Source organism: Anser brachyrhynchus (genome assembly GCF_964034855.1).
Source record: "Anser brachyrhynchus genome assembly, chromosome: 15".
In the NCBI taxonomy this organism is placed as follows: Eukaryota; Metazoa; Chordata; class Aves; order Anseriformes; family Anatidae; genus Anser; species Anser brachyrhynchus.
The window spans coordinates 12012921-12039488 of NC_137733.1; the positions used below are offsets into that span (position 1 = coordinate 12012921).

Below are 26568 nucleotides of genomic sequence, written 5' to 3' on the forward strand. Positions count from 1 at the left end.
GAGTAGTCTGGGGAATGGGGATTTCTGTTATGGATGACTAATGAAACGTTATTGTTTTGCACTTAGAGGGAAATCGGTTTCATGCCAGTAAGGTCAGGGCCTTAATATGCTATGTGCTCTGCAAAGATGTATGGAATGATAGATCATTTTCTGTAATGACTGAGCCAAAGCATAGAGGGGAACGTGGCAGAAACAGAAACATGGTGCTGAAAGCCAAAGCAAACTTCTTCTTATGTTGCTAGTTGCAATTCTGGTATATCTAAATCCACATCTCTATCTGCTTCAAGACAGGGGCCCCAAAAGTAAGATGCTGGGGCACTGGCTCTAGGAGAAATTAAAAGAAATCCAGTACAAGTGATTTGTATCAAAATAGCCATAGCAAACACGGATCACTATCCTGTTGTGATCCTACAGAAGTACTGATTTGCAGGATGGGAAGAAGCAGGTGGAATCCAATAAAATACTGCAATAATTATGAAAAAAATGAAACAGGTCAAAGTCTACAGCTTTTGATTTTTTTTTTTGCACTGGCATTGTCAAGGTGAGTGAAATCCCTTGGCAAGGAGCAGCCTGAGTTTTAACACATCTGAGTCTTTAAAAATGTTAATGTTTAATAGGGTGTGCTCATGCTTTATATATCCCTGATAACAATGCATGGGCTGATAGGCATCTCTTGTGGTTGTAAATCTGTTGCAGAGACTTGCAAGGCATACAAGCCCTTGGTGTTTACTCTCATGGTTTATTATGTTATCAGAACTCATTGACTGAATTATGGCTTTATAATAGCTCTTTCTCTGCCTTTTATCCAACTGTTACTGTAGCATTGTTAACCTGTGTCCCATTAGAAGATTGTATCCAGATTGATTCCAGATGAACACACAGATGAGTGTGGCTGTTTAATGTACAGGCTCCTTTTTCAGGAAGAACTGCTTATTTCCCTGAGCTATGCCCACAAAGTCTGCTTACCTGAAGATTGTGCTGGTGGAAAGACAAAGACACGGGTGGTCAGGGAACAGAGTTTACTCCCCAGTCCTGCATGGGGTGCCTCACCCACAAACCAACTCAGTTGGCTGTGCTCAGGATTGCATACTGGAAGCGAAGGTTTGTAAGAGAGATGGAGGTGAGGAAACGGCATTAGTGGTATTTTAAAACTGCCATGATTCCTCTCCACGGAGAACTCATCCATTATTTACCGCAGTGCATGCATCAGTCCAGCAGGCTGCGAGTTCATGGGCTCATTGCTTGAGAAAGGATTTCACCATCTCTTATCACCAGGTAAAACTTGAGCTTTAAGTGGTTTGAAAGCCCTTGAGAAGGTTCTCCTTTCAATGCCAGTAGCCACCTCTACTCCCGCAGAGCACTGGCAGCTGTATGTAAAGAGATGTATGTAAACGGGAAATGGTAAACTCCCTCCAGTGGTACCCAACTGTACCCATGAAGGATTTTTCCCTCACTCTTGTTGTATCTTACAAACTGTCAAGAGGCCCCCAGTGGTCACACCATTTGCTGAGAGGAGTCTGGCAGAACTGGGTATTCTTGGAAACAACTGGGAGAAGAAGGCATAGACCAAGACCTCTGTATTTGTGCAGCAGATTTTAGAAGGACGCAATCATCTCTTCTCCTTTCTTTGCCCACCATGCCTAGATCTCTTCTGTGCAGGGTAGGTCCCCCTGTGAGAAAGCCCCCCTCCACCCCGCTAACTGGCTGTGGAGAACAAGCAGACATGCAGGCACCTTTTTTCATGTAAATCTAGTTAGAGTTTACTGATTCTTCTTGCCTTCAGCTAATGTACTTTTATTATTATTAATAAATAATTACCATTTTTCCATCAGTGGAGCCTGCACCCAGGAGCCCTGGAGGATTCTAGCAAAAGTATTATTAAAACTAAAGGTTTCTAAAGGGTTGAGCAGCAGCACGGCCCAGTAATCCGACAGAATACACAACTGGGGAGCAGAATATCCCCACCAGAGAATATGTGATGGCGCATCAAATTGGCTCTTTCCCCCTGAGCCGCCATTTAAAACTGTGGCCTCCTGTTCACCACCACCCCTGCTTTGCTGACATCCCCCAAGGATGCAAAGGGTGCGGGTGGCTCTCGGCAAGCTGTCTTGGCAAGCCAGGCACGCTTGCTCTTGCAGACCCTGCCCTGGCATGGAGGCTGAATGACTCAGTGCCCCTGGAGTGCCAAAGCTGCTGCTTCATGCTCCTCCCGGCTGGCACCCGCTCTGCAACAGCTGCCCAGGCAGCCTCCTTCTGCCCAGCCTGCTGCAGAGCCTCATCCTGGCTCCCCTCGGCTTAAGAAGGTTCAGGGTCTCTTTCCCAACCTAGCATTGTCTGGAGGGGATGTTCCCTCCTAAAGCATTGCATGTATCTGCTCAGAAAAAGGCAGGACGGCTGGGAAGGAGTCGTCACCAAACTAGACAAAGATGGGCATCCAAGCACACGAACTCAAAACAGTGACTGGAGTAGGTTCAGGGGCATTTTGGAATTGTCACTAGAGGACTTGCAGGACAATAACAATGTCTGCAATGAAAACATTGGGTTGTTCAAGGAGGTGATTTTACTGGGGTGGCAGAAAAGCAGAGAGAAGCAGAGCTGTCACCTGTAAGCTGGCCAAGCCTAGAATCAGTCCATCTTCATGTCAGCTTCATTCCATCTCCTCCTTGGTCAGTCTTGTCTTCTCCAGGGACTGCCTTGCCAGCAGCACCCCAAGCAATACTGAGGGCTTTTCCTCCTGCGTCCTGCTTCTTCCAGTGCCTCACCAGTGCCCCAGCCGGGTCCTGTGACCTGGCACCATGGCAGCCATGGGGGAATCCAGCACAGGTCCCGTCCCTTCATTCTGCCCCAGAAGTCACATTGACTACAACATGCCCGTAACACTGGAAACAAACACCTTGCCCTGGTGTTGTGGATGAAATAGGAGCTCCAGATTAAGATAATCCACGCTTCTCAATAAAATCGGGCGCTTTTTTTGGCAAGAAAAAAGTACATGTGGTCTGAATGGACGTAAACAAGACATGAGAGCCCTTTTCTCTGTGTAAAGCCACTTCCCCACGAGGTGTGTTCAGGCGATGACAGAAGGGCTATAAAGGAAGCCCCAAGATGCTCATACCTACATTTTGACCTAGACATGGCCATAATGAGTTTGCTGCAATGTGTGGGTGCTAGCTCGCTGCTCTATTTGGCAGCAGGGCTGGTCGCTCTCCTTTACTTTCTGACCAGCTTGAAGAAGACAGTTTGCAATTTGCCTCCTGGGCCGCGACCTCTTCCTCTGATCGGGAACTTGAATGTGGTGGACCTGAAAAAGCCGTTCCAGTCGCTGACAGAGGTAGGGTGTGAGCGAGCAGGCAGCAGGAAAATGTGCAATTCCCAAAGTGAGAAATGCAGCTGGGGAAATTGAGATGCGATCGTGTTTGCATTGTGTGGTGGGCAGAAATGAGATATTGGCGTGTTAGGCAGGCTGGCGGAGTGACATGTTACCTACAGAAGTATACACACATGCAGGCATTTTTATATGTACATCTTTGACATTTTTCTTCCTATATGCACACAGAAGAGTGGGCCTCACCCCTTGCCATCAGCTCTGTCTCATTGGTGTCTCCAGCCCTTCAGAGGCTGCAGGCAGAAGGCATGAGCTGGGCCAGCCCGCTGACAGATCAGGGCCACTTAATACCAACACAGCTCCCTGCAGACAGACCTCCCCCTCCTCTCTTCAGGAAGGAAGGAAGGAAGGATATCATCCCTGCAGCAAAGGAAGCAGGGTCATGTGCACATTTATTTCCCAAGCCAGATACATCCCTGCAATGCAAAGCTCAGCTCTGCCTCCCAACCCCTCCCCTGCATACGCACTGGCCAGGGTTATTTAAGAGTTGATGCTTTTGTATGCCTAGGTGAACAGATTGCTTTTTCTTATGCAGCTCCATGGATAATTTTATTTCTAAAGGAGAAAAAAATACCTACGTATTTTAAAGCCAGCTGCAGTGCTTGTTTCAGAAAGCATCTGCTGTGTTCCCATAGGGAGGCAGGGGCAATTCTGGGGCAATTCAAAAACCATAGGTGTGCTTGTGGGGGCCCCTAAGGAAAGGCAGCTATTTTTGGTGGCACTGGGGGATTTATGATACAAATGTCTCTTGAAGGCACCAGGTTCACTCCCCCTAAGCTGCCGGACAGCTTCCTTTAGGCTTCCAGGCGTGCCATATCCAATCCTTGTGCTGCTGAGAAGAACCAGGGCTGATGCCAGGAAGTACTAATGTAAAGAAATGACCAAAGGAAGGCCGGGAAGCGGCTGCGATGCCCTACCCCCGGACCTGCCGCACGCTCTGTTCGCTGCCAGGGAGGCAAGAACCAGTGCTAACGTTATCTCCCAAGCCGTCAAACGACCGCTTGATGAAAACAAATTCAATTTGTCTGGTGTAATAACAGGAGCTGCTTCTAATCTGAAATTCAATTTTCGGTAGGTATCTAATGCATAGCAAATGGTAACTCAGGCATGTCGGAAACACGAAGACATTTGGAGCGGATGGCTCTCAGTGTGTTCAAACCAAGTCTAAAATACCGAGTGAATTATTAGATTGTCAAAGCCACCCTTCTGTGTGACAGATGACTCATATTTAATTTCCTATAAAAGGCTAGTGCTCCTGTGACATTATCTACAAGAGTATGCTTCCTGGTTGTATTCAAGTTTCTGGTGGCCAGCAAATAATTTTGCCATGACTCCAACACTACCCACCTTGCAATAATTAGAAACAAGTGCTGTCCTGAATGAAAGACTTATTGTCTAGCTTTGTTTTTCTAGTGTTTGTGGCTTCAGCCCCAAAGCTGTGTGCATACCCTCTTGCCTCAGATCAGTGATATTAAAATAAACAGGCCTGCCTGCTGCAGCATTTGCTAATCAGCCTCTGAAAGGTGGTATCACCATGCTGGCCTGTTCCTGCAGAACACCACAGGAATGCAATGGCATTTTGTTGACTGCTCAACTGATAGGAGCAGCGATAGCAAACACCTTGTTGTGCAAACAGAGTGCAAGCAGAGATGCTGACAAGTGATAGTTGTTGCTCATTAGTTGCACTACGGCAGCACCTGGAGACTCGAGGCAGGGCTGGGAGGGTCTGTGCGGGCTGGAAGCTAGCTAGGGTGGCTGGTGCTAGCGTTTGGGTCCAGGTCTGGTTCTGAATGAACATATTTATTCACCTTGTCAGCTCTCCAAGACATATGGCAATGTCTTCACTGTGCATTTCGGACCCAGGAAAGCTGTGGTACTGGCTGGATATGAAACCATCAAGGATGCCCTTTTAAATCATGCTGACGAATTTGGCGAGAGAGCAGAAATACCCATATTTAGGAAAATGACACAAGGAAATGGTAAGCGACCTTTTGGATGGTTAGTTTCGAAGCTTGACTATGTTCATTATATTCTCGCAGCAGAGAACATTATCTTCTGATGATTGCCTTCTGTCTACGTAACCATGTATTAAGCAGCTGTGGTACCAGTGTGTAATAAGGCCTTACAAACATTTACTAACCACAGATAGCCTAAGGATTTTACACCTTTATTTTAGGCATAGCATTTAGCCATGGAGAGCTGTGGAAAGCTATGAGAAGATTCACCTTGTCCACACTGCGAGATTTTGGGATGGGAAGGAGAACAATTGAGGTCCGAATCCTTGAGGAACTAAATTCTCTTGTTAAATATTTTGAATCATATCAAGGTGAGTATCAAGAATTTCATCCAGAAACAGAAAACATGTCTAGCGGAACAATAAAGATTAATGAAAGTTTAACTTTGAGCAAATGGTATCTCATGGTTAAAGTTTAGCATATGCTTAAGTAGGTTATTAAACTGAGGCCTTAAAACATTGAAACTGAGTTCCCTGCCATGCATTCTGGGTGGTGAATGAGTTTTTTTGTGGAGCTCGGGACTACACTTCCTCAGAAACCCGACTGAGCCTCTGCTTCTCTTCCTATTCATTGAATGTGGTGTTTTACACTGCCATGTCCATGGACGGTCAGCTGCTCCAGGGCAAACAGAGCCTGTCCACCCCTACCCCAGCAGGATACTCCTGCACTGCAATGGGCATAATCACATTGTCATTTGTTTGCACTACTCGAAATACAGGGAAACCATTTGACACGAAGATGATACTCAACAACGCTGTATCCAACGTCATCTGCTCTATATTGTTTGGAGAGAGGTTTGAGTATGATGATCCTGCATTTCTAACTTTGCTGAAGCTGTTAAATGAGAATACCAAGCTGTTGGGCTCCCCGATGGTGCTGGTAAGGGCTTGATTTTAAGTTTTAGCTTTTGAGGGGATATTCCATTGTGTTTGTACTCATGGCCTCCCATGTCTTGCTGATTGAGGAGAGAACAAGAACATTACCAGCCAGCCAGCCTGTACTGAACACATCTGTGGTTCTGTACCTCCAACACACAGGTTCCCAGGCTCCTGGGCTTTGTCTTTGCAGCTTATTAGTAAGAGAAATAAAAATAGTCTTTATCAAAGGAACTATTTTACCCTCTTTGAAGAGCAGAAGCACAATACGTCTCTCATATCAGAGATCGGACCTGAAATGCCTTCTCAAGTCTGCCTCCCAAACTGAAACATTTGGACAAACTTCTTTCTCTTTTTTTTTGGCCACTGAAACTCAATCTTAGCAAGCCAACAGCTAATATAAGCTGCGAGTGGAGGGGAATTGTTGAATTGCTTGCTAGGTCAGCTAGTGGTCTCCTTGGAGAGGTGCACACCTCTCATGGGAGAATGGAGTTGAGACCCCCCCTTCCTCCAGATAGCAAGTACGTCCACATGGCATACTGCAATGCAGCTCCTAGGAATGGTGTAGCTGAGTTACAAGGTGCTGTGGCTAAGCTAAGTCTGCCAGAAGTCATGGCAAGGACTTATGCAGAGGTAGAACAGAGAGAGCACACTATTCCTGCAGCAATTTGTAGCTGCTTGGACTGTACAAGCTAAGGTGGAGGAATTATGGCATGAAATGTCAGGGCATGGGACAAGGAACCAGCAGTGCAGTTTGAGATACCTGTATATGTTCAAAATGTCAATTAACAGATTTCTGTTGCTCCACAGTTATATAATTTCTACCCATCCCTTGGATTTCTCTTTGGAGCTTCCAAGACTGTGCTACAAAATATCAATGAGCTGAACGCTTTTCTCCAGAAGCTCTTCCAAGAGCACAAAGAAGAGTTCAATGAAAATAACTTAACAGGTTTTGTCGATGCCTTTCTGATGAAGCAACAACAGGTACTTTAAAGCTAAGTCTTGGGTTTTTTTTGTGTGTTCTCAGTTCTGACTCATTATTAGGACTGATCATTTGTAAGGGCCTGAGGGTGAGTAAAAACAACTGCAGCGAGCAGAACACATCAAAGCTCATACTCACAGTGAGCAGTACTGTACTCGCTCCATTGCTCTGCTGAAACTGCTGGTTAAGGGGATCCAATTGTCAGGATTGTCCCACATGGTGAAGTTGCCACACAGCACACGCAAGAAGATCATCCCAAACCTTCCTGCAAGAACAGTATGGTGATAAAATGCATCACAGTAATTGAGTCCTTACAGATCCAGTATCTGGACTTGGGGACTGCACATACATTCAGGACAGGGCAAATTCTATACAGTGTACATCCTAATGCTAAAATATTAAACATTTACTTTCCCAGAGCATACGAAATCACGGAAAGCTAAAATGCAGATAAAAATGGTGGCAAAACAGTCATCAACTGGTGTCTCTTGCTGTAGAACTCATGGCTATTACCTGTATGTTTTGAAGGAGTCAAAGAAACCCCACACTATGTTCCACAATGAAAGCTTGTTGTTTTCAACCCTGGACCTGTTTGCTGCTGGGACTGAGACCACTTCTACAACTGTGCGCTGGGGTCTTCTTCTGATGATGAAATACCCAGAAATTCAGAGTAAGGCTGAGAAGTCCTCTTGTACAATATTCTGTTGCATGCTTAAGGCTTTGGTTATGGAAGGGAGTGGAACTCATTCAGTATTGTTTAGAGTAATTATTTATGAGTGCTCTGAGGGAGATAACAACCTCTGACTTTACAAAGGGATTTTACTCAGACGGATTGCAATAAAACAGCCCAGGCAAGTGGGAGAGGCTAAGGGCCAGCCTACAGTCACAGGAAAGCTCCCCCAGCATTACTGTCCTGCAGGCTATTGGCTTACGTCACTAAAGGTCTCCTGGCTCCTCAGGATCTGATCCTGATCTGGCTTCTGTTGAAGGCTATGGGGTAACAAAGGTATGCAATCAGAATCAGGCATGTAATGTCCTGTAGTGGCTCCATTCAAGTTCCCTTGGTTCAACAGCAAAGCTGAAAGAACCACAACATGCCCTGACTTACCTGCCCCACTTTTTGCTCTTCCTAAATGCCCCTCAAAGTTTTCCCTTTTCTTCATCTTGGCCAAACTGAAGACTATTCTAGTTGCAAGATAGGAGAAATATCAGCTTCTTACTCCTTTCCTTCCTCCAAGGAAAAATACAGGAAGAAATGAACCATGTCATCGAACCTGGAGAGATGCCTAAGTTGGAGGACAGGAAAAAAATGCCTTACACGGATGCAGTGATACATGAAATCCAAAGATTTGCCAATATTGTCCCAATGGGTGTATCACGAGCAACGCCTACCGATGTGAATTTCCGAGGTTATGTGATTCCTAAGGTGAGCTTTGGGGCCAGCAGCTTATGCTACACAGATTCCTTACAGTTTTGTTTAAAGCAGACAAGAAGAAAAATCTAAAGATGCCCTGATGCTTGGTTTAACCTATGAAGTAATCCTTTGCCTTGGATCCAGGACAGCTGTTATAAACATGCACTGGACTGTGGTCTGTGATAGCTGTTTGAATCCAGAATAACCAGAGACTGTAATTAAGTCACACTGGTTGGAATATCTTATGCAAAATGTGGAACCTCTCTCTACTTCAGTGTATTTCTTGAAAGATCTCTCTGAATCTGTAAGATAGAAATCTTCTGTGGTCCAAAAAGAGAGCAGCAACTACTGATAACAGGCAAAGCCACAGTGGGGCCAGGAAGCATCCTCTAGTTCTATTTGCCATGGCTCAGTCTTATTCTTCCCATGAGAAAGAAAAAAGACAGCTCACGTCTGCTTCAAACAGCTACCGAGAATCTCTTTGATCCTTTTTAGGGTACAGAGGTTATTCCGCTGCTGACCTCCGCCCTGAACGATGAGCTGCACTGGAAAACCCCGGATCAGTTCAACCCTTCCCACTTCCTGGATGCTGATGGGAACTTCATTAGGAGAGAGGCATTTATTCCATTCTCTATAGGTGAGAGGGGTAATTTGTGCCTCACCTGGGGCTAGGCACAGTTCCCACTGACCCCAGGAAAGTATGGAAGTCAGGGACATAGAACACAGGATAAGGGATTTCTGGTCATTTGTTCTGTCCACCGTTTCTGTTAAGTAGCCACCTCTTCCTTGAAAGATCTGGGAGACATCAATTTACCCCCAGTCACTGAGAGATCTCATGTACCTACAGGCTTCTGTGTGGTTTGAGACCAGGTCAGTAGCACCTCAAATATACAGAGAGAAGGAAGGAAAAACCTCCTACCTCAGCAGCCTGCTCTTACAAACTCTGCACCCAGTTTAGGTCTCAGATGTCAACACTAGCAGTTACGGTGCTTATCATTTACTTCTCTCCTGGTTGTTTTCAGGACGAAGGGCTTGTGTTGGAGAAGGACTGGCCAAAATGGAGCTGTTCCTCTTCTTTGCAGGCTTGCTCCGCAAATTTGTCTTCCAAGCCCCTCCAGGAGTGGACAAGTCAGATCTAGATCTCACTGCTGATGTTGGCTTCACCCTGAACCCCATGCCTCACCTGGTTTGTGCTGTGCCCTGTGAGTGAATGATCAAACGACAGGGAGTTAGTGTAGTGAACACTTCGAGCTTAAAAGCAAGTCTAGTTACAGGGGAAAAAAGCTGTCTGTACCTGAGTTTTAGGGAAAAGGCACTGGGCACTGCTATTGTCTCTCCTTCATATGATTCCTTCCAAAAGCTTTTGCGGTGTCTGCATAATGTAAACCCTTCAGACACCCCCGAGTACTGCTCTCAGAAACAGCATGATCCGTTCCTGGAACAGCACATCAGACATGCAGTTTTCAGGGCTGTTTGAAAGAATGAAATGGTTTTGAGCATCCTCTGTAGATGTAACCCATCAGAAGCTCTTGGCTGAGAGCCTCCGCGGGGAATTTCTCAGCCCAAAGTCCACGCTATACAGCAGAGCTGATTATCAATGGCCCAGCTGGAGACAACAGACACTTAATGGATCTGGAAATCTCCCCGGGATGGTTGTTGAGATTGGACTCAGACTGAGCTTCCATTGTGCAACGCAGCCTGCCTTATCTTTATCACAGCGTCCCAGACACTTGGGTGTAACATGGGCTGATGCCAAGGGCCAGGCATGGGACGGTTATCAGGAAACACCTAAGTGGTTTGGGAAGTGGGCTCATTCCACATCACACTAGGTGCTTTATACTGGAGAGCCTGTTTATGACGGGGCCAATCTAGCAGCTTTCTGTTTCTGCTAAGAATGGCATTTCTACCACTCCCTTGCCTCGTGCTGGCTCTGACACACGTCTGACCCCTTGCTGGGCCAGCTCAGACACCTAAATTGGCAGAAAACAAGCAGCCACAGAAAGTGAATAGTTTCTCAACCAGCACACCTAAGGCCAGACATAAGCCTGAGGCAGGGCGAGGGCTGTGCAGGGGCAGACAGGGAGCAGGACAGCCATGGTCCCATCGGAGGGCTGTCAGAGAGCCTCAGCCCTCCTCACCTGCACCTCAGGAGCTGTAGCTCTTCTCTGCATCCACCGAGAGAGAAAGGCTCCTTCAGTGGGTGGTTCAGCTGCCACGAGGTCTGAATCACTCCCTCTCCTCTGACTGCAGGGTGAAGCATCATCCCCTGGCTCCTGATTCAAACCTTGCAGTCTGATGCATCGGGTGTGGTGGGATGGACAGGGGCAAGACTGTTTTCCATCTGACTGAAAATCGGGCTTAAAATCTTTTGAAAACATTACCCTCTGTCTTCAGCTCTAGACAAGATACACATCCCCTGGCATTTCAAGCTGTCTTCCTCTCCAGACATTCCTTGTGCCAGGGATAGGCGGCCAGGTCTCCGGGCAGAGCAATGGACTCAGCCTGAAGCCTCAGCAGTGCTGAGCAAAAACCACTGCCATGGGCTTCCACGAAGTTATCATGCTCAGTACTCAGCAAGATCAGGGCCATCACAACATGAACTGCAAGCAAAACTTTAGTGCTTGCAAAAAGTGCTAGGTAGGAACCAATGTCACAAAGAGCTGGTAAGGCTCATGCTCTGCCAGCAGAGATCCTACATCACTGACAAAGTTAATAGCATTTTGTATGTAGTCACTGAAAATTGATGTTGTAAAACTGGTAATACCCTAAAACTGGAAGGAGAAGCAGGTTAGACCTCATTACCCAGTCTCTCATCTGTACCATGAACTTGTTGTATGGGGTCTCTAGAAAGCTGGTGACATCCCAGGGGCTGCAGCCTTCCCAGAGCAGCTGCTTGATGAGCACAGTTAATGATTTATCTCATCCAGCAGCCATTATGTGTAGGAACAACAAGCTGTACCTGCAGGGAGGGAAGGTGTGAAATCTGAGCGATGGTGCAGGTAAGAGAGGAGCTTCGTTTGTAAAACAGAGGCAGGAAACCACATGTGGGCTAGGGAGCGGTGAGTCACTGGCCATGCTTTTGTGTTGCTCTGGAAGCAGGAAAAGCAAGTTAGGATGAAAAGAAAAAAGGGAGAAACTGACAGTTACAGAGACCGAGGGGGTGGTTGTGGCAAGTCTATAACAGAATGGCACTGTCATCTAAACCTGACCCATGCAGCAAATGGAAGGGAAAAAAGGAGGAACAGACTATGAAGGGATGACAAAGCAGGTGCTCTTTGTTCAGCCAAGACACTGACTCTTCACAGTAGCTTTAGTTGACAGCTAAAGACAGCACTCTAATAGTTGCACTGTGCCGTGTACCAGTACTGCACTGGTACCTGCACTGTACTTGTACTGGTGTTGCACTTGCATTGCACCTTGTAGCCTGCTCCAGCTTGCAGACACATATCAAGTAGTCTGCTTAACGAGCTCTGTAACAGGAAAGCCTTTGCTGCTGTGCTTGCTTACATTCATTTTGCTGTTGCTTTATTTGCAGTCTAGCTACTGCAAGCTTGACCTTAGCTCCTACTTAACAAATAAATATTTTTTTCTGTTGCTGTTGATTTATCTGGTGTTGCAGGATGAAGTAGATTTAGGGTCAAACTGATAAAGTTGGGCTGCAGCACCTTTAATACGCCCACGCTTGAGAGGTGAGTGCAGGGATCCCTGGGCAACACGCGGCCAGAACATGTTTAACAATGCAAAGGGTGAGCAATACTCCGAGCCACAGGCAGCTCACAGAAAATCAGGGAATTTCTAACTCTGTAAGGTCACAACAGAAAAGGTCTTTTCAATACGTTAACAATCATCCCCTTCAAAAGTATCCCCTTTCAAAAACATATGCACAGTCCACATGTTGATGCAGGGTAACTGCATCAGAAGGGAGCAATTTTCAGAGCTCATTGTCAGGTGAATTAGAGAGTACGTCGTCCCAGATTTCCAAAATGCTTAAGATGCCGTGCAAGGCTTTTTCTTGCATTGGTCTCAGGGAGACAGACAAGCAGTTGAGATGGTATTGTGTGAAGGGAAAACAATGGCAGAGAAGGAAAACCCTTCACAAACACACTGCCTTGGAAGATGTGCTTGTTTGCCTTAACGAGATGTAGAAGAGAGGCAGGAAGAGCAGGGCCACGCAATGTCCCAGAGAGGACAAGTCATCTGCTTCCACTAGTCTTTTCTCATCTGCAGATGCAAAATGGAAAATTAAAGTAAATTGCAATAAATTTAAGCTAGTAGAAGGAAATAGTTTTTTCTGCCTGTTACAACTTCAACACTGGAGAAGGGATGCAACTCCACATTCTTCAAGGTAAAAGCCAGATCAGAAAAGGAACCTTTCTTGGCTGGGGAATACATTATGGTACGGTGCTCACTTGGAGCTCCCCCAGTGCCTGGCTGCTGTCCGAGGCAGGACACTGCTCTAGATGGCTCTCTGATGTGGCCTCTTACGGTGAGTCCTGAAGCTCCTGCGCTTGCTTAAAAGGAACTCATCGTGGTAAAAGCCAGCAAGGATCGTCTGAGCCTGCAGTCCTGGATGCACTGCTAGGAACAGGAAAAGTCTAGAGTGGGGCTGGCGGGGAGGGCACCGAGATCTTTGGGGATTTAAGTTAAATTAAGGGACGCAGGGCTGGTGCTTTCCTTGGCTTTACACACCTTGGGCTGCCAAAATGTGATGGCTGCACGCGGGGGCGATGGGCAATGCTGACCAGTGCCTGTGCTTGTGTCCTCGCTGGTGTGCTCGGCTCACATGCGGTGCCGGGGGGCCGCAGGGACCGAGGACAACCCGGCTGCGAGCACCCCGAGGGGCCCGGCTGCCCCAGGAATGCACCCAGAGTGCTGTCAGAGCCTGGCAGGTGCTTTGTGCTGGGCTCTGTGTGCTCAGGCAGGGCAGCACGTAGCCCAGACGCATTATTGAGACAGGAATTTCTTGTCATCGCAAGAGCTTGACTTACCTTTGTCATTTTAATGCATTGCACTCAGAGGTTGGTTTGAAAAAAACCACAACACACTCCCCCCCTGGCTTTTCAGAGATAATTTAAAGCTCTTTCTCTGAAAGGCCTTTTTATGATTTCGGTGGCTCCAAGGCCAAGGATGAAATACCACGAGCGCGGCAGCAACACGTAGCTCTTGCACTGCTGGGTGCTCCGTTCCAGCAAAGCCCTGCAGGAGCAGACACCGTGCCCAGGGCATGGAGCTTGTGCCACTGCCAGCTGTCATCACGGTGCCCATGTCCTGCGCCCTGTGCCAGCCCCGATCCTGCTCACCCGCCTTTACGCCCCCCCTACCTCTCTGCTCACTTGAGCAGGCAGGGTTGAGTCATCCCAGGCATGCTCTTCGGAAAACCGTTGCCTCCAGCCCATTTCTTGGAAACTAATAAAAAAAAATCCCAGAAATGTTGCGACACACTTACAGCTTCTGCTTCTGGGCACCACTGCACTGTGACTTCTCCGCACTGTGCGGCAGCTCCGGCAGGCACCGAAGCAGCCGTTTGCCTCAGGACCGTGCTAACACAGCTATGCCCCCCTCACGTCAGGCCACTTCCTTCCCTACCCTCTTTGCACTCACAAGTCTGAGGACATGCTTGCTGAATAACATTCTTTATACAATCTAACCTTTGGATAAATGCACCTTTAGCCTTGTGCTTCCTTACAACGTAAAAGATCTTTCTTCCCCAAACAAACTTACTCCGTTGACTATTTATTACCAGCATCCTCCTGAAGGCCACTGTGCAGCCAGACAGATCTCAATTTCCTCTGGAGGAGATTTTAACCTTTAGGAGGAATGCAAGCTCCAGGTGTTTTGTGCCTTTGACTTAAACTAATTCCATTCTCCATCTTGCTCATGGTCTGGAGCTGCCAGGGTAGCCACCTTCATTAACTTCATTTCCTTCCCTCTCTCCCTTAGAAGCTGCTCTCTCGAAATGAGAAATCCCCCCCCCCCCCCAAAGTTTCAGATCTAATTTTGCCTTTCCATTTAATGTATGCTGAATCCACTCCTGATCATTTGATCCAAGCTAATTTTCTGTGGCTAGCTATTACATGTCTTCCACTTCAGACACGAAGTCTGCAATCACATCCCTTCTGGGCACCTCAGAGCCTACTTTATGAAGAAGTTTATGGGCTACAACACCGAGGGATACAAGGGCTTTACCATCATCAACAACCTTTGATCTCTACTTGACACTGACAAAGTTAAAGCCTCCCTTAATGACACTATTTCTTTCTCTAGCAGCCCGGAGATCTCAAACCCTATCCAAACCCGAATCTGGAGGTTTCTAATAGGACTCAAAGAACCTTTTTATTTCCCTGTGTCAGCAGAGCGTTCGGAGGGTCATAGTACTGCTAGTAAAGGACTTTGAGGTCTCGGGGAGGAGGAGGCTATAGAGGAATGCCAAGCACCTTTTCCCATGTATATGTTCTTGCACACACATGCATAGGTTTGTAATTTGAAACTCTCTTTACTTCTGGACAGGCTTTGCAAACTGCTTAGACCACATTCTCTGAGGTGTTTAAAGAGGGTGGAGTAAGCAGTATTTATTTAGGTACTCTACAAACCTTAATAAGAATCGAGTGCTTGTAGCAATTGCAGAGAACAAACAGAAAGCCAGCTGGCAGAAACTGAACAGTGCCACTGCATTTTTATTGCTTCTAACACCAAAAAAAAATATTATTACAAAAAAATGTCTTTTTTAATTTCTTTTATCTCTGATCCTGTATTAGTTTGTCTGCTCTGTGCAGCAGTATTATTAGCTGTAATCTATTTTTCAACCGGCTCTAAAAATTCATCTTTTAAATTGCCTCCTGGTCCAACTCCTCTTCCGATCATTGGTAACCTGCATTTGGTGGATATTAGAAGGCAAGATAAATCTCTAATGAAGGTAGGACAAAAAAACCCCAAACCCAGACCCTTGTGCATTTTAAACCTGCCTGGGCTATATCTGTGCGATTTTTTTGTCTTTTTAAATTTGAACTAAACTGTAAAGGTTTGAAAATTGCTATATAATATTTTCTCTGATCTTCTTCAAGCCAATGTCTGTGTTGATGCAATGTCATTTGTGAGCGATCAACCATTAAAAAAAGACCTCTGGGTAATATGTGATTTCTTCATGTAATTGTGATGATGTACATGAAGTATATAATGCTTGTGGGATTTTAAATATTAATTTGACAGCTCTGATGCCCAGAAAACTTGTATAGCATTAGGAAAGAACTAGCATGAAATGAAACTGCTTCCTTATCCCGCACCCCAGAGAAGCAGTGGGGAAATTTCACAATGCGGTGACCCCAGCACTGCTTCAGAGGGTGCCAAATCCAGACACCCTGTTGCAAAATCGACTTCCCTCTGGCTGAGTTGGATTTGCATTAAAATCTAGATAGCAGTACAATAGTGGGATGGAAAGTTTCAGCAGCCTGGAAGCTCTTCCATTAGCTTGCAATTAAAACGACTTACTTTGCTCATGCTGGTAAACCACTCGTTGGCATCAGGTGAGGGTGGCACGGCCGGGGGGTTGCTGAGTGCTCCCTCCTTGCCCTGGCAGACGGCACCAAGGGATCGACCTGCTGGGGACACGGAGAGAGTGAGCAAACAGCAGCGGCGGTGCCCAGGCTCCCTAACACCCTTGCCACACAAATGCTGGCGGCTCTCGGAGAGGATTTGTGGTGCTGGGGGGTGAGGCTGCAGCCCCTTGCTTATAGGCAACGGCAGGGTTGGGGGCAGTTTACCCAGCGGGGCTGGGCAGATGTTTGCCTCTGAACTGTGTTTTTGAATTACCTCTGCATGCTCTCATCACCCGCAAGGCTGTATTTGATATCGCCTCTGTTTGCCTTTAATTTCGGATGAATCCAGAGAGGTTATCCCTGCTTCTCACCCCACAGATAACAAAAAAAAAAAAAGGTGACTTCATTGAGCAACATGCACCAGCATCTGCAGGCTGGGCACCCCGACAGGAGTGCTGCAGGCAGGCGGGGATGCACCCTTCTCCTCGGCAAAAGCTGCCGCTGCAGCAGCAGGGGCTGGGGCTGCACACACACAGCGTGTGCCTGCCTGGGAGGCAGAGCGAGGCTGCTGCTGCCCTTCTCTGCTGTCCCCAGGGGCTGCCAGGGAGCACAGTGCAGCTGCAGCAGCGGTGTTCAGCCTCATGGGAAGGCTGCTGGTGCAGCGATGTGGAGATACCTGGGGAAAAAAGAGGTGCTGAGGACACAGCAGGCACGTAGCACCAGGCACACATGCAATGGTCCTCACCGGGTGCACATTTCCCCACCTGCCTGCTGCTACACTCTGCAAAGAGCCTGGCTGTGCCATGGCAAAGCTGAGTCCTTTTCGGTGCAAAACGAGTATCGCTGTGTGTACAAGCACAGGGACAGCCAGCAGTTTGGGCAGCCTCCTGCTCCTGATGCAGGTTTCCCTGCTGTGCCCAGCTAAGCTAGAGGTACCAAAGCCAGGTCCGAGCACAGGGGCACAGGATTGCAATTTGTGGGTCAAACCTGTCTCCTGATCTAGCAGCAGGGATGCAGGAGTGCTTTGGTACGAGATGGGTGTCATGAGTAAGAGCTTTCCTGAGTGATAGTGTCATTATTTGCACTGAACTGCCTGCTCCATTTTTGTCTTTCTCTGGTTTGTCAACTTGTGCTGCCATTTGAGGTCTGCTCTTCAGGTGCTTGGTTTTTGTTTTTCACTTTTTGACTTTCCCCTTAACATAGAAACCAGATTAGCAATGCCCTGACTGGGGGCGGGGGCTGCCATGGGGCAATAAACCCCAACACCCAGGCTGGCATCCATGCAAACACCTGGTGCATGACCACGACGAGCTTCGGCTGATGGATGCTACTCTGCAGGGGTTGTTTCTCCACCACACATAGCAAGTCCTTTCTGAAAGAACGGGGCATTTTCCTTCTTCGCTGACTGTCACAGCTTGCCTCTCTTTCAGCTTGCGGAAGAATATGGCCCGGTCTTCACCCTCCATTTTGGCTTCCAGAAAGTTGTGGTCCTGACTGGGTACGAAGTTGTGCGGGAGGCGCTTGTGAACTACACAGAGGAGTTTGTAGACAGACCATCCATCCCAATATTTGACCAAATTCAGAACGGAAACGGTACTAGAGAAATGAGGGGGGGCGGGCGGGAGGGATGGTACCGTCGCTCAGTGCTTCCCTACAGCCAGGCTTTTAAAAATCCCCCTTGGACCCTCCCAAAGCCAAGCTGATGGAAAATGTTTGGTTTTTCTCACTTTCATGCATGCCTCCTTTTCACTGCCATTGTTTTTGGCAGTGCACCTGCAGACTGATCCCTATCCTAAGCATCAGAGGCCAAGGTGCGGGATTTTTAAAGGTGCAATGGTAATTCTGGGGTAATTTCCATAAATGCCCGTGAGAGCAGCTTGCTGCCACCACGTTTACAAACCTCCCTGGCGGGGTCATGGGTTTTTGGACTGGCTGGCTGGGCTGTTTGGAGCTGAAGGGTTTGTCCTGTTCACCTGGTGCTAGGTACCTCAATTTTGGATGCAATTGTTCCCCAGCATCTTGTCTCCACCAAGGCTGGAATGTGAAATGTATTCAGCAGTGGGCTGAGTCTGGAAATTCTTCCCACAAACATCCCATAGTTTTTCCAAGGTGGCTCTTCATCCCTGACTAGTTCTGAGGACATCTTGCCCTGTTCTTCCGCCCTCTGCTTCAGCTGGGGCTTTAGCTGTGAGCAGCCGAAAGGCAGCTTTATATGCTGGTCACAGGCTGGAGCTGGGATTACAATTAGAAATTAAATTACCCAGCCATAATATCAAGAGATGAATTTATCGCTACATAAGGAAAAGGAATCGATGGGGAGAAAAGCATCGTTCAGAGCTAATTTACATATAAAATATCCCTTTGGGAAACTGTCAGTATTGCACTATAAGTCCTTTCACACTTACCTTCCTAACCCAAGTCGGAGCTGCTCAGAGGTGACCCGAAGCTGTAAATTCACAGGGGCTGTTAAGTAGCAAGGGTCACAAATTCTCCAATGAAACATTTTTTCTCTCCAGCAAATGTCAATTTGTTGACTCTGAAGCTGTTTGCAGAAAATGAGTGGTCCAGATGAAATTGCCTAAATTAAAGAAAAATCAAGTTTAGAAATTTGCTTTGACATTTTTAAATTGAGAAGTTTTGCTTTCCAAATTAAAACTACCCTGCTTTAAAATTGTGTTTGTTCTAAAAAAGGCAAATACATATAAAAACCTTGCAGCCAAGATGTGAAATACGATTATCCAGCTTTTTTAATTGACACTGTCTGAGACAGTCTCCAGATTACTAACACCATTTTTTTCTTTCGCTATCTCCAACCGTCTGATGGGATGAAATACGCATCCCTGCTCGTGGTGGCTATGATCATCAAGGCACGAGCTCAGTGACAGCCACAAAATGATAGTATTTTTTACCACTGCTGAAAATACATCGGGAATGTATTTTCACTGTTATTGGGAATCTCAAAAAACAGTTCAGCACTGACTAGGGTTGAGGAGACTGAATTATCCCATCCCACAGAGATAAAAGATCTTTATGATTGGAATAGAACAAAGGGAGAAGCTTCAAAGATACAAGGCTGTTGCTTGAGGCCCTAGACTTGCAACCAAACAGGGTCAGAATGGTTGCACGATTGACTAAGTCCAACCTCTCTCCCCAGCCCTACAGCCAAGCAGCGGTGGTCTGAAAGCCCTACCTGCTTATCTTGCAGCTGGGGCAGGCTGGGCTGGGTGGGAGCTGGTTTTTCATGAACTACAGGCTCGGTGAGACTGGGAAGACTGAGCTGAGAGGATACAGGGATGGGGCACAGAGAAATGGGAGATCCTTATTCCCCAAACCCATAAGAAACTGGGCAGCAGAAACACTTGTGGAGATCCCTCTTCGTCCAGTCCTGTATCTTGTTTTGTGTGGTGGGGCTCCTCCGTGCATGGTCCCAGCGGTGATGTCTCACGGCCCCCCCCAGGTGTGTTCTTCTCCATCGGGGAGCTGTGGAGAACAACGCGGAGATTCACCGTGTCCAGCATGCGCAACCTCGGCATGGGCAAACAAATGATGGAAGGGAAAGTCTTCGAGGAGCTTCACTTCCTTATCGAGATGATCAAATCCTTCAAAGGTGAGCTAGGGACCATCACGGTGCTCCACAGCATCATTCATGTCACTGCTGCTGCTGCTACAACATCACACCAACATTTCCATCCTCCTCCCACTGCAGGGGAACCTTTCAGCCTGAGGTCCTTCAACATCGCTCCGATCAACATCACCTTCCTCATGCTCTTTGGGGACAGGTTTGACTACAAGGACCCAACATTTCTCACTCTCTTAAGACTCATAGATGAAGTTATGATTCTTCTGGGATCTCCATATTTGAATGTAAGTAACCTGTCCCACAGGTTAACGTTTTTTTCCACTGGCACATTGCAGCGAGCCACACAGATCACAGGACACAGGTCAGCCGTTTCTGAATGTTCAGGACCTGCCGTTACACCTCAGATGTTCTCCACATAACACCTTGGTCACCACAGGTGTGCAGCCAGATTTCCCTGTGATATTCTGCTTTTGCACCATCCTGCATATCTGTGTAGAGCTAAAATGAGAACTGAGCTATGGTCATTTTAGCTCCACAGGTATTTTTTGTCTCCTTCAACACAATCGCACCGTCTAGGCTTTCTTCACCTTTGCTGTGTTTTCTAAAAAGACACATTCAGTGTTGATGTCCAGGTGAGGGAGACTTCACAGACATTAAAAATGCTTTCTTAGAAACTATCAGGAAAACTCCGCATATCTTCAAACTATCATAGCCAATCATGCATAGCTGATGTTGAAAAAAACTAAGCAGCCACATAAACTGCCTGGCTGCCTGGCATGCTGGAGCCCCAGCTCTGCTGAGAGGGTGACCAGTCCGTTACTGGTGGAGGATCTGTTCCCGCAAAACAGTGCAGATGTTTATAATTAGGTGGTACTGAATAAAGGCTCATAGGTTGCAAAGCCCACCCTCATGTGCCTGGGAGCCCTCTGGGAGGTCCCCGGGATGCTGAAATTGTACTGCTAAAAGACAAAACTCACCTGATCTATCATGTCCTAGGAAGAAGCTATTTCAGCACATTGATACTTCTACAGACCTAATGCTTCTCTTTTTTAATTCCTCATTAGTATTTCAATTTCTACCCGTTCCTTGGATTTCTCTTCAAAACCCATAAGATTTTGCTTGAGAAAATAGAAGACGTGCGCGCCATTATAAGGCAATACATGAAGGCAAGCAGGGAAGATATCAATGAGAACAGCGTGAGGAGCTACACTGATGCACTGATATTCAAGCAACATGAGGTATTTCACTGCTTAGCTCTGTTGGCTGTTTGCAGCATCTCGTTTGGATTTTCTAGGTCAAACAGTTGCTGAGTCTTGATTTCAGTCATCTCATGTAAACCTATGGAAGGTAACTCTGTTATTCTTGTGGCATTGAAATCAGATTCCTGTCTCGTACAGTTGGTGTAATTTACTGCAGGGATTTTTCTACCAAAATAAAGAAGTGAAAGTCACTCTCTCAGTCCAGTCCTGAAATAGCAGCACTAATAACGTGAGATGAACTCTTTGTTCATAGTAGAAAATGCATGAATTCACATGAAAGCTGACTCTGCCTTTCTTTTTATGACAACAGATCAATTAATCATTGATACAGTTGCTCCAAGATGAATGATACACTTAAAGCACTTGAGTGATAAATTGTCAGTACGTTTGCTAACCCTGCCCTGCACCTCACTTTAGCAGAGACTCTGCAATTTCACACATCAGTTGATTTCATTCCATACAAAATATTTGGGCTCTGAGTTTTTTCTTCTTTCCCACTGGAGCTGGGCCAACGTGAGGCATTAGCTCTTCCGCACACCTATATGGAGGAAGGTTCACTGCAGTCCTAAAGCCCAGGAGAAGCACTCTGAAATGCCATTTTGAACACTGGTGGGGATTCAGTCTTGCTGCTCCCTTCCTGGGCAGGAGGAGTCTGGGATTAGCTCAATCTCCCTCCGTACAGGGGAGAGACAGGGATCTTTCCAAACCTGTAAGGCTGAGACTATCAACAGCATCTGGCCCTGGGCCCCAGGCTGCTTCTGGGTGGGGACGAATGCCAAACCAACACTCCACTCCAAACCTCCCGCCTTTGGTGCTGTTTGCTGTGTGTGCAAGATGAGGCCATCCATCACCCAGCTCACAAACACAGGATCGTGCCCAGCAGTTTTGTGGGTTATGCGGTATTTCCCAAACCCGCTGAATGCTAACACTTACTATTTTAAGAGCTTTCTTACCAGGCACTATGCTTGTGTCTCTCAAGGAGAAAAACAAGAAAGACAGCATCTTCCACGACGAAAACTTAATAGCATCCATACTGGACCTGGTCATGGCAGGAACAGAGACCACAGCCACAACACTCCAGTGGGCCATCCTGCTGATGATGAAGTACCCGGAGATTCAGAGTGAGCTCCTTTCACCTACTCTCCTCCTGTGGTATGGCTGATATGGGAGGGAGAGGCCTCCCACCTCTTTAATTTATGAATTCCCGATGTAATTAGATGCTGAATGAAGTTACAACAAAAGAGTCCCTGTGCCTTGCTGGGAGAAAGAGTGGAGACGAAAGCATGATGCTGGAAGATCAGCCCATGCATGTGCCTGAGCTAGAGACAGAGCTGGGGAAATCTGGGATGGTGTTTTAAGAATCCTCTCCCTCCAGACCCTGGAAAAGTATATTTTTACCAAAACTGAATCTGAAGGTATTGGGTTCCTTGCGGGACACATCCCCTTTCTTTGTTCCTTCCAGAAAAGGTGCAAGAGGAGATTGGAAGAACCATCAAAGTTGGAACATGGGCCACGTACGAGGACCGGAAGAACATGCCCTTTACCAACGCGGTGTTACACGAAGTGCAGAGGTTTATCACCCTCCTGCCCCACGTTCCCCGCTGCACTGCTGTTGACACCCACTTCAGGGGCTACTTCCTACCCAAGGTAGGTAACTGCTCCAACCCATTTTTGGGTTGCTCCTCCTCATTTCTGCTGGTAGCACTAGAGACCAGACTCTTTAGAGGGAGCTACAGGACAGGAGCCCAAAGTAAGTGTCCATAATTACCCACAGAAGAGTTTCTTTCTCTCCAGTGACTACGCTGAGTCCATGGAGAACAGTACTGTAGGACTCGATTCAGGCCCTCTCATGCTCAGCACTTCCTCACTCCAAGACTGACCCTGGTTTACCTCTTTGATGCTATCTGCACAGTGAAGCATCTGCCAGGGAATTTACAGGATCTGCCTGAGGTTTTCACTGCGTCACGTGGCATTTGGCTTCGATCCTTGGCACTGCTGGGAAAATCTCACTGATATCTCTCTCTGTTGACTGATGGGATAAAACCTTCAGGGTCAAATCTCCTGGGACAACAACGTCTGTGTCAGAAAATAAAGCAAAACAGAGGAACAAATCCGTCACTCCTGCCCTACCAAGAATTTTACTGACAAAGCTACTTTCATGTATTTTCTTCCAGGGTATAATCGTAATCCCATCACTCACCTCTGTGCTGCTGGACAAGACGCAGTGGGAGACACCACACCAGTTCAACCCCAACCACTTCCTCGATGCTGAAGGGAATTTTGTGAAGAGGGAGGCTTTCCTGCCCTTCTCCACAGGTGACTAAAGCCCTGACCTGCAGAGATGAGGCTACAGCAGGATCATTTCATTGCAATGTGCACTAATGGGGTCTTCTCAGCCAAGTGGTGCCTTTTTGGGGCTGCCAAGGATTCCAGCAAGACCATTTCTTTTAGAGGAAGAAGCCACCCTGTGGTTAGGGGGGTTATTGGGCACTTGGCATCCTGGGTTCTGTTCCTGACACTACCTTTGTCTACCATTTTGGTCATCTCAAACTTTTTTTTTTTTAAGTTTCACCTGTAATATACAATGAACATTCTCTCCCTGGCGGCTCATAAACCCAGCCCCCTTCGGACTCAAACTGAGCTAATGGCTGGAACAGCTGTTAGGTATCAGAAACTCTCCCCTGAGCCTTCCTAAAAGAAGAAATATCACTTAGTGCTTTCCTGACAGCCATAAATGCTTCCAAAGGCTGCTAATTTCCAGAAATGCCTGCCTCCCAGCCTGTGCTCTCCACGACTACAGCCGTGTGCATTACAAGAGGGCACAGCTGGATGGAGCAGTCTTGCTGGGATTTTAACAAATCTCAACACTGCAGGAGCCCATAAGTACTACAAAGGGAGACTTCCTGTAAAATCCTACAAATCCTCCTGTGTAACCTTACACTTCCCAGCTGTTCCTCTGCCACGATGGCTTGAAGGTGTTCCAGAACGTGCTACAACACCAGACCCTTCTGACATTAGGAAGCCAGTTCTCGCTGTCCACCAAGTGCTTCACCCCTACAGGGACCGTCATGCAAGGGCTGGGAATCTAGCACAAAGGGGGAGTAGGAAAGGAGAAACACAATCCTTTATTAAAGTGAGAAGTGAGTTTTTGACCATTCCACTTTGGGAAGAAGTGGCATTTTTCTATCAGGCTGCTTTTCAAGAGAAAGGGACCGGATAAAGATGCTGAGGGGATTGGAAGACTCTTAAGTCCATGCATGTGATTTGGTGAAGGAAAGGATCTACTCCTTATCTAACACAAAAATTACAACCCTAATCCACAGCCTTGCTGTGCTAAGCACCCTTATACACAGAACAGGAGCCTGTCTTTGCTCCACAGATCTGAACAGGCAGTCTTGCAGGGAGGGGAACAGGGCAAAGGGAGGGGAAGGGATTTACTTGGTCTCTTTGCATATAAGTGACAGGCAGGATAACAATTCATTTCCTAATGAGGCAAGAGATCTTCCATTCATTAGACAAGATAACCTCCGAAGTAAGGAGAGGAGAGGGTACATCATAAATACAAAATAACCCTGCAGCTTGCCACATGGCTGCCACTTGGTGCCAGTGTGACGGGTCAGCTACCTTTAGCAACTTGGGCTGCTCTGCTCCGAAATGCTCTGAAGCCACCTCAGAGGTTTCACTCCTGTTTCCATTATGTTTCCTGTTTCTAACTTGTTATTTCCATCAAGTAAACCCACTGCTTTCCTCTGCAGGACGAAGGAACTGCATCGGAGAAAGCCTGGCCAAGATGGAGTTGTTTGTCTTCTTTGTAGGATTGCTGCAGACATTTACTTTCCAACCCCAGCCAGGAGTTTCAGAGTCTGACTTGGACCTCACTGTCCCCCAGACAACGTTCACGTTAAGGCCTCGGCCTCAGGCAACCTGTGCTATCCTACGTGAATAACCACTGCCTCGCTGAAGAGCCCCCTAGGCAAGCAGGGAAGCTGCTAAGGCCCAACTTAGCTAGGCTAGGACTCGCCACCCCCATCCTGACACATCACGCTCGTATTTCCTTCTCACTGTCTCCAACCACTCCCACTCCACTGCCCTCCACCTCTACATCTGCCCCACAGGTCACTGACCCGCTCGTTGGTCCCGAGCTGTGAGGGGGTGCAGACGATCGATGTCAAACCGTGATCCTGGTTCACCAACACACACTTCTCCAGAGAGGGAGGCTGTGCCTGGAGCAGCTGGAAGGACCACGGAGGATGTCTGGTGACATGCATGCAGTCCATGAGATGTAGGTGTGACATCCAGGCTCCCACAGCAAAGCAGCGTGGTTGATAACATTGCAGAAATCTGCCCCAAATCCCTAGGAAAGACACACTGACACTCACAGGGAGTCCCAGAAATATGCTGTGGGTCACACAGTTGAACCATCTGTAGGAACCTCCTGGACCAAGCTCTCCAACCATCCATAGCTTCTAGGCAAATAATATCGGGCTAGGCAGCCAGATCAAACACAGAGTGAAAATTAACAGACCAGTTCACGTGATTTGGGGATGAAGTTCTTTATGCCTTGGAACAGAGTGCTGAAAGACACCTCAAACTCTGCGAACCTGTTTAGAGAGCCAAGTGCTGCTACCACCAAGTTCAATGCTGCTTCACAGCCTGAAAGAAAGAAGATCTACATTTCTGACACCGGTTAATATTTGTACCAGCAACTGATCATAAAAGGCTAATGATACAGGAAAATAAACGAGACCAATTTCTAGTTTTATGACTCTCTGTTTTTCCTGACCATGTTGAATAGGAGCAAACACTTTCCCTCTCTCAGGACCTCCTGGGGAATCAATCTGGTATTTGGGACACTTTGGCCATTGGAACCGACAGTGTAAATAGAGTCTAATTTCATGGTGCCTACATTGCATACACGCACTAAAGGAGACTTGGGATCAGGGATTAGAAGAGACCTGGTTTGGGTTATTTTCCTTCACTCTGTAGCTTTATCTGGCTGTTGACCCCACCTGTAGCACTCTCGTCTTCCATCACACTCTGCAATCCTATTCCAGTTGATGTATAGCTCAGCCAATTTTCCATCCGCAACCACCTGTGAATTGCTACTTTTCCATATGCATTATCTATCATGTACTTTATCACACTGTTTGTCTCCCCCTTCATGGGAACCCAATAAAGTTTTAATTTTCCCATGTCTTCATTATATCTGATGTGCCTGCCACCCAACTTTGTGCTGCACAGAACATGAAGGTTGATCCTGAGCCCAAGAGTGACAATGAATATTGGCAGTTCAACTCGTATCTCGGGGGTGAGAGGTTCTGCATGCCCTGTTCCTACTAACAAAGTGCTCAGCAGGAGACCCTCCATATCTGCAGAGTGGTTTCTCCAAGGCAAAGAGCTTTCCCTTTGAGCTCAGCTATGGCTACTGGTCAGTCCTGAGGACAGCCTTTGTTTTTTCCTTGCCTAACCTTCACATCTTGCTTGCAGGGGCAGAATGAAAGGTTCCCACCACATCTTCACTATGCTAGT

General features: G+C 47.1%; 1 protein-coding gene across 1 annotated transcript; it reads left to right on the plus strand.

Annotated features, from left to right (window-relative positions):
* Positions 1-25801, plus strand: LOC308178144 (uncharacterized protein). The gene is made up of 19 exons (XM_080556246.1): positions 1-3328; positions 5199-5361; positions 5559-5708; positions 6116-6276; positions 7083-7256; positions 7783-7924; positions 8493-8680; positions 9164-9305; positions 9691-9877; positions 14933-15048; positions 15268-15581; positions 17631-17793; positions 19658-19807; positions 19907-20064; positions 20845-21018; positions 22019-22160; positions 22502-22686; positions 23214-23355; positions 24795-25801. Exons 1-19 carry the CDS (start codon positions 3131-3133, stop codon positions 24983-24985), a joined length of 3240 nt encoding a protein of 1079 aa, XP_080412372.1. The 5' UTR covers positions 1-3130; the 3' UTR covers positions 24986-25801.
* The last annotated feature ends 767 nt before the right edge of the window (positions 25802-26568 follow it).

Coding starts and splice junctions, on each gene's coding strand:
- LOC308178144 (XM_080556246.1), top strand. CDS start 3,131: ATGGCCATAATGAGTTTGCTGCAATGTGTGGGTGCTAGCTCGCTGCTC. Junction 5,362..5,558: donor GAAAATGACACAAGGAAATG/GTAAGCGACCTT, acceptor CCTTTATTTTAG/GCATAGCATTTAGCCATGGA. Junction 8,681..9,163: donor GAGGTTATGTGATTCCTAAG/GTGAGCTTTGGG, acceptor GATCCTTTTTAG/GGTACAGAGGTTATTCCGCT.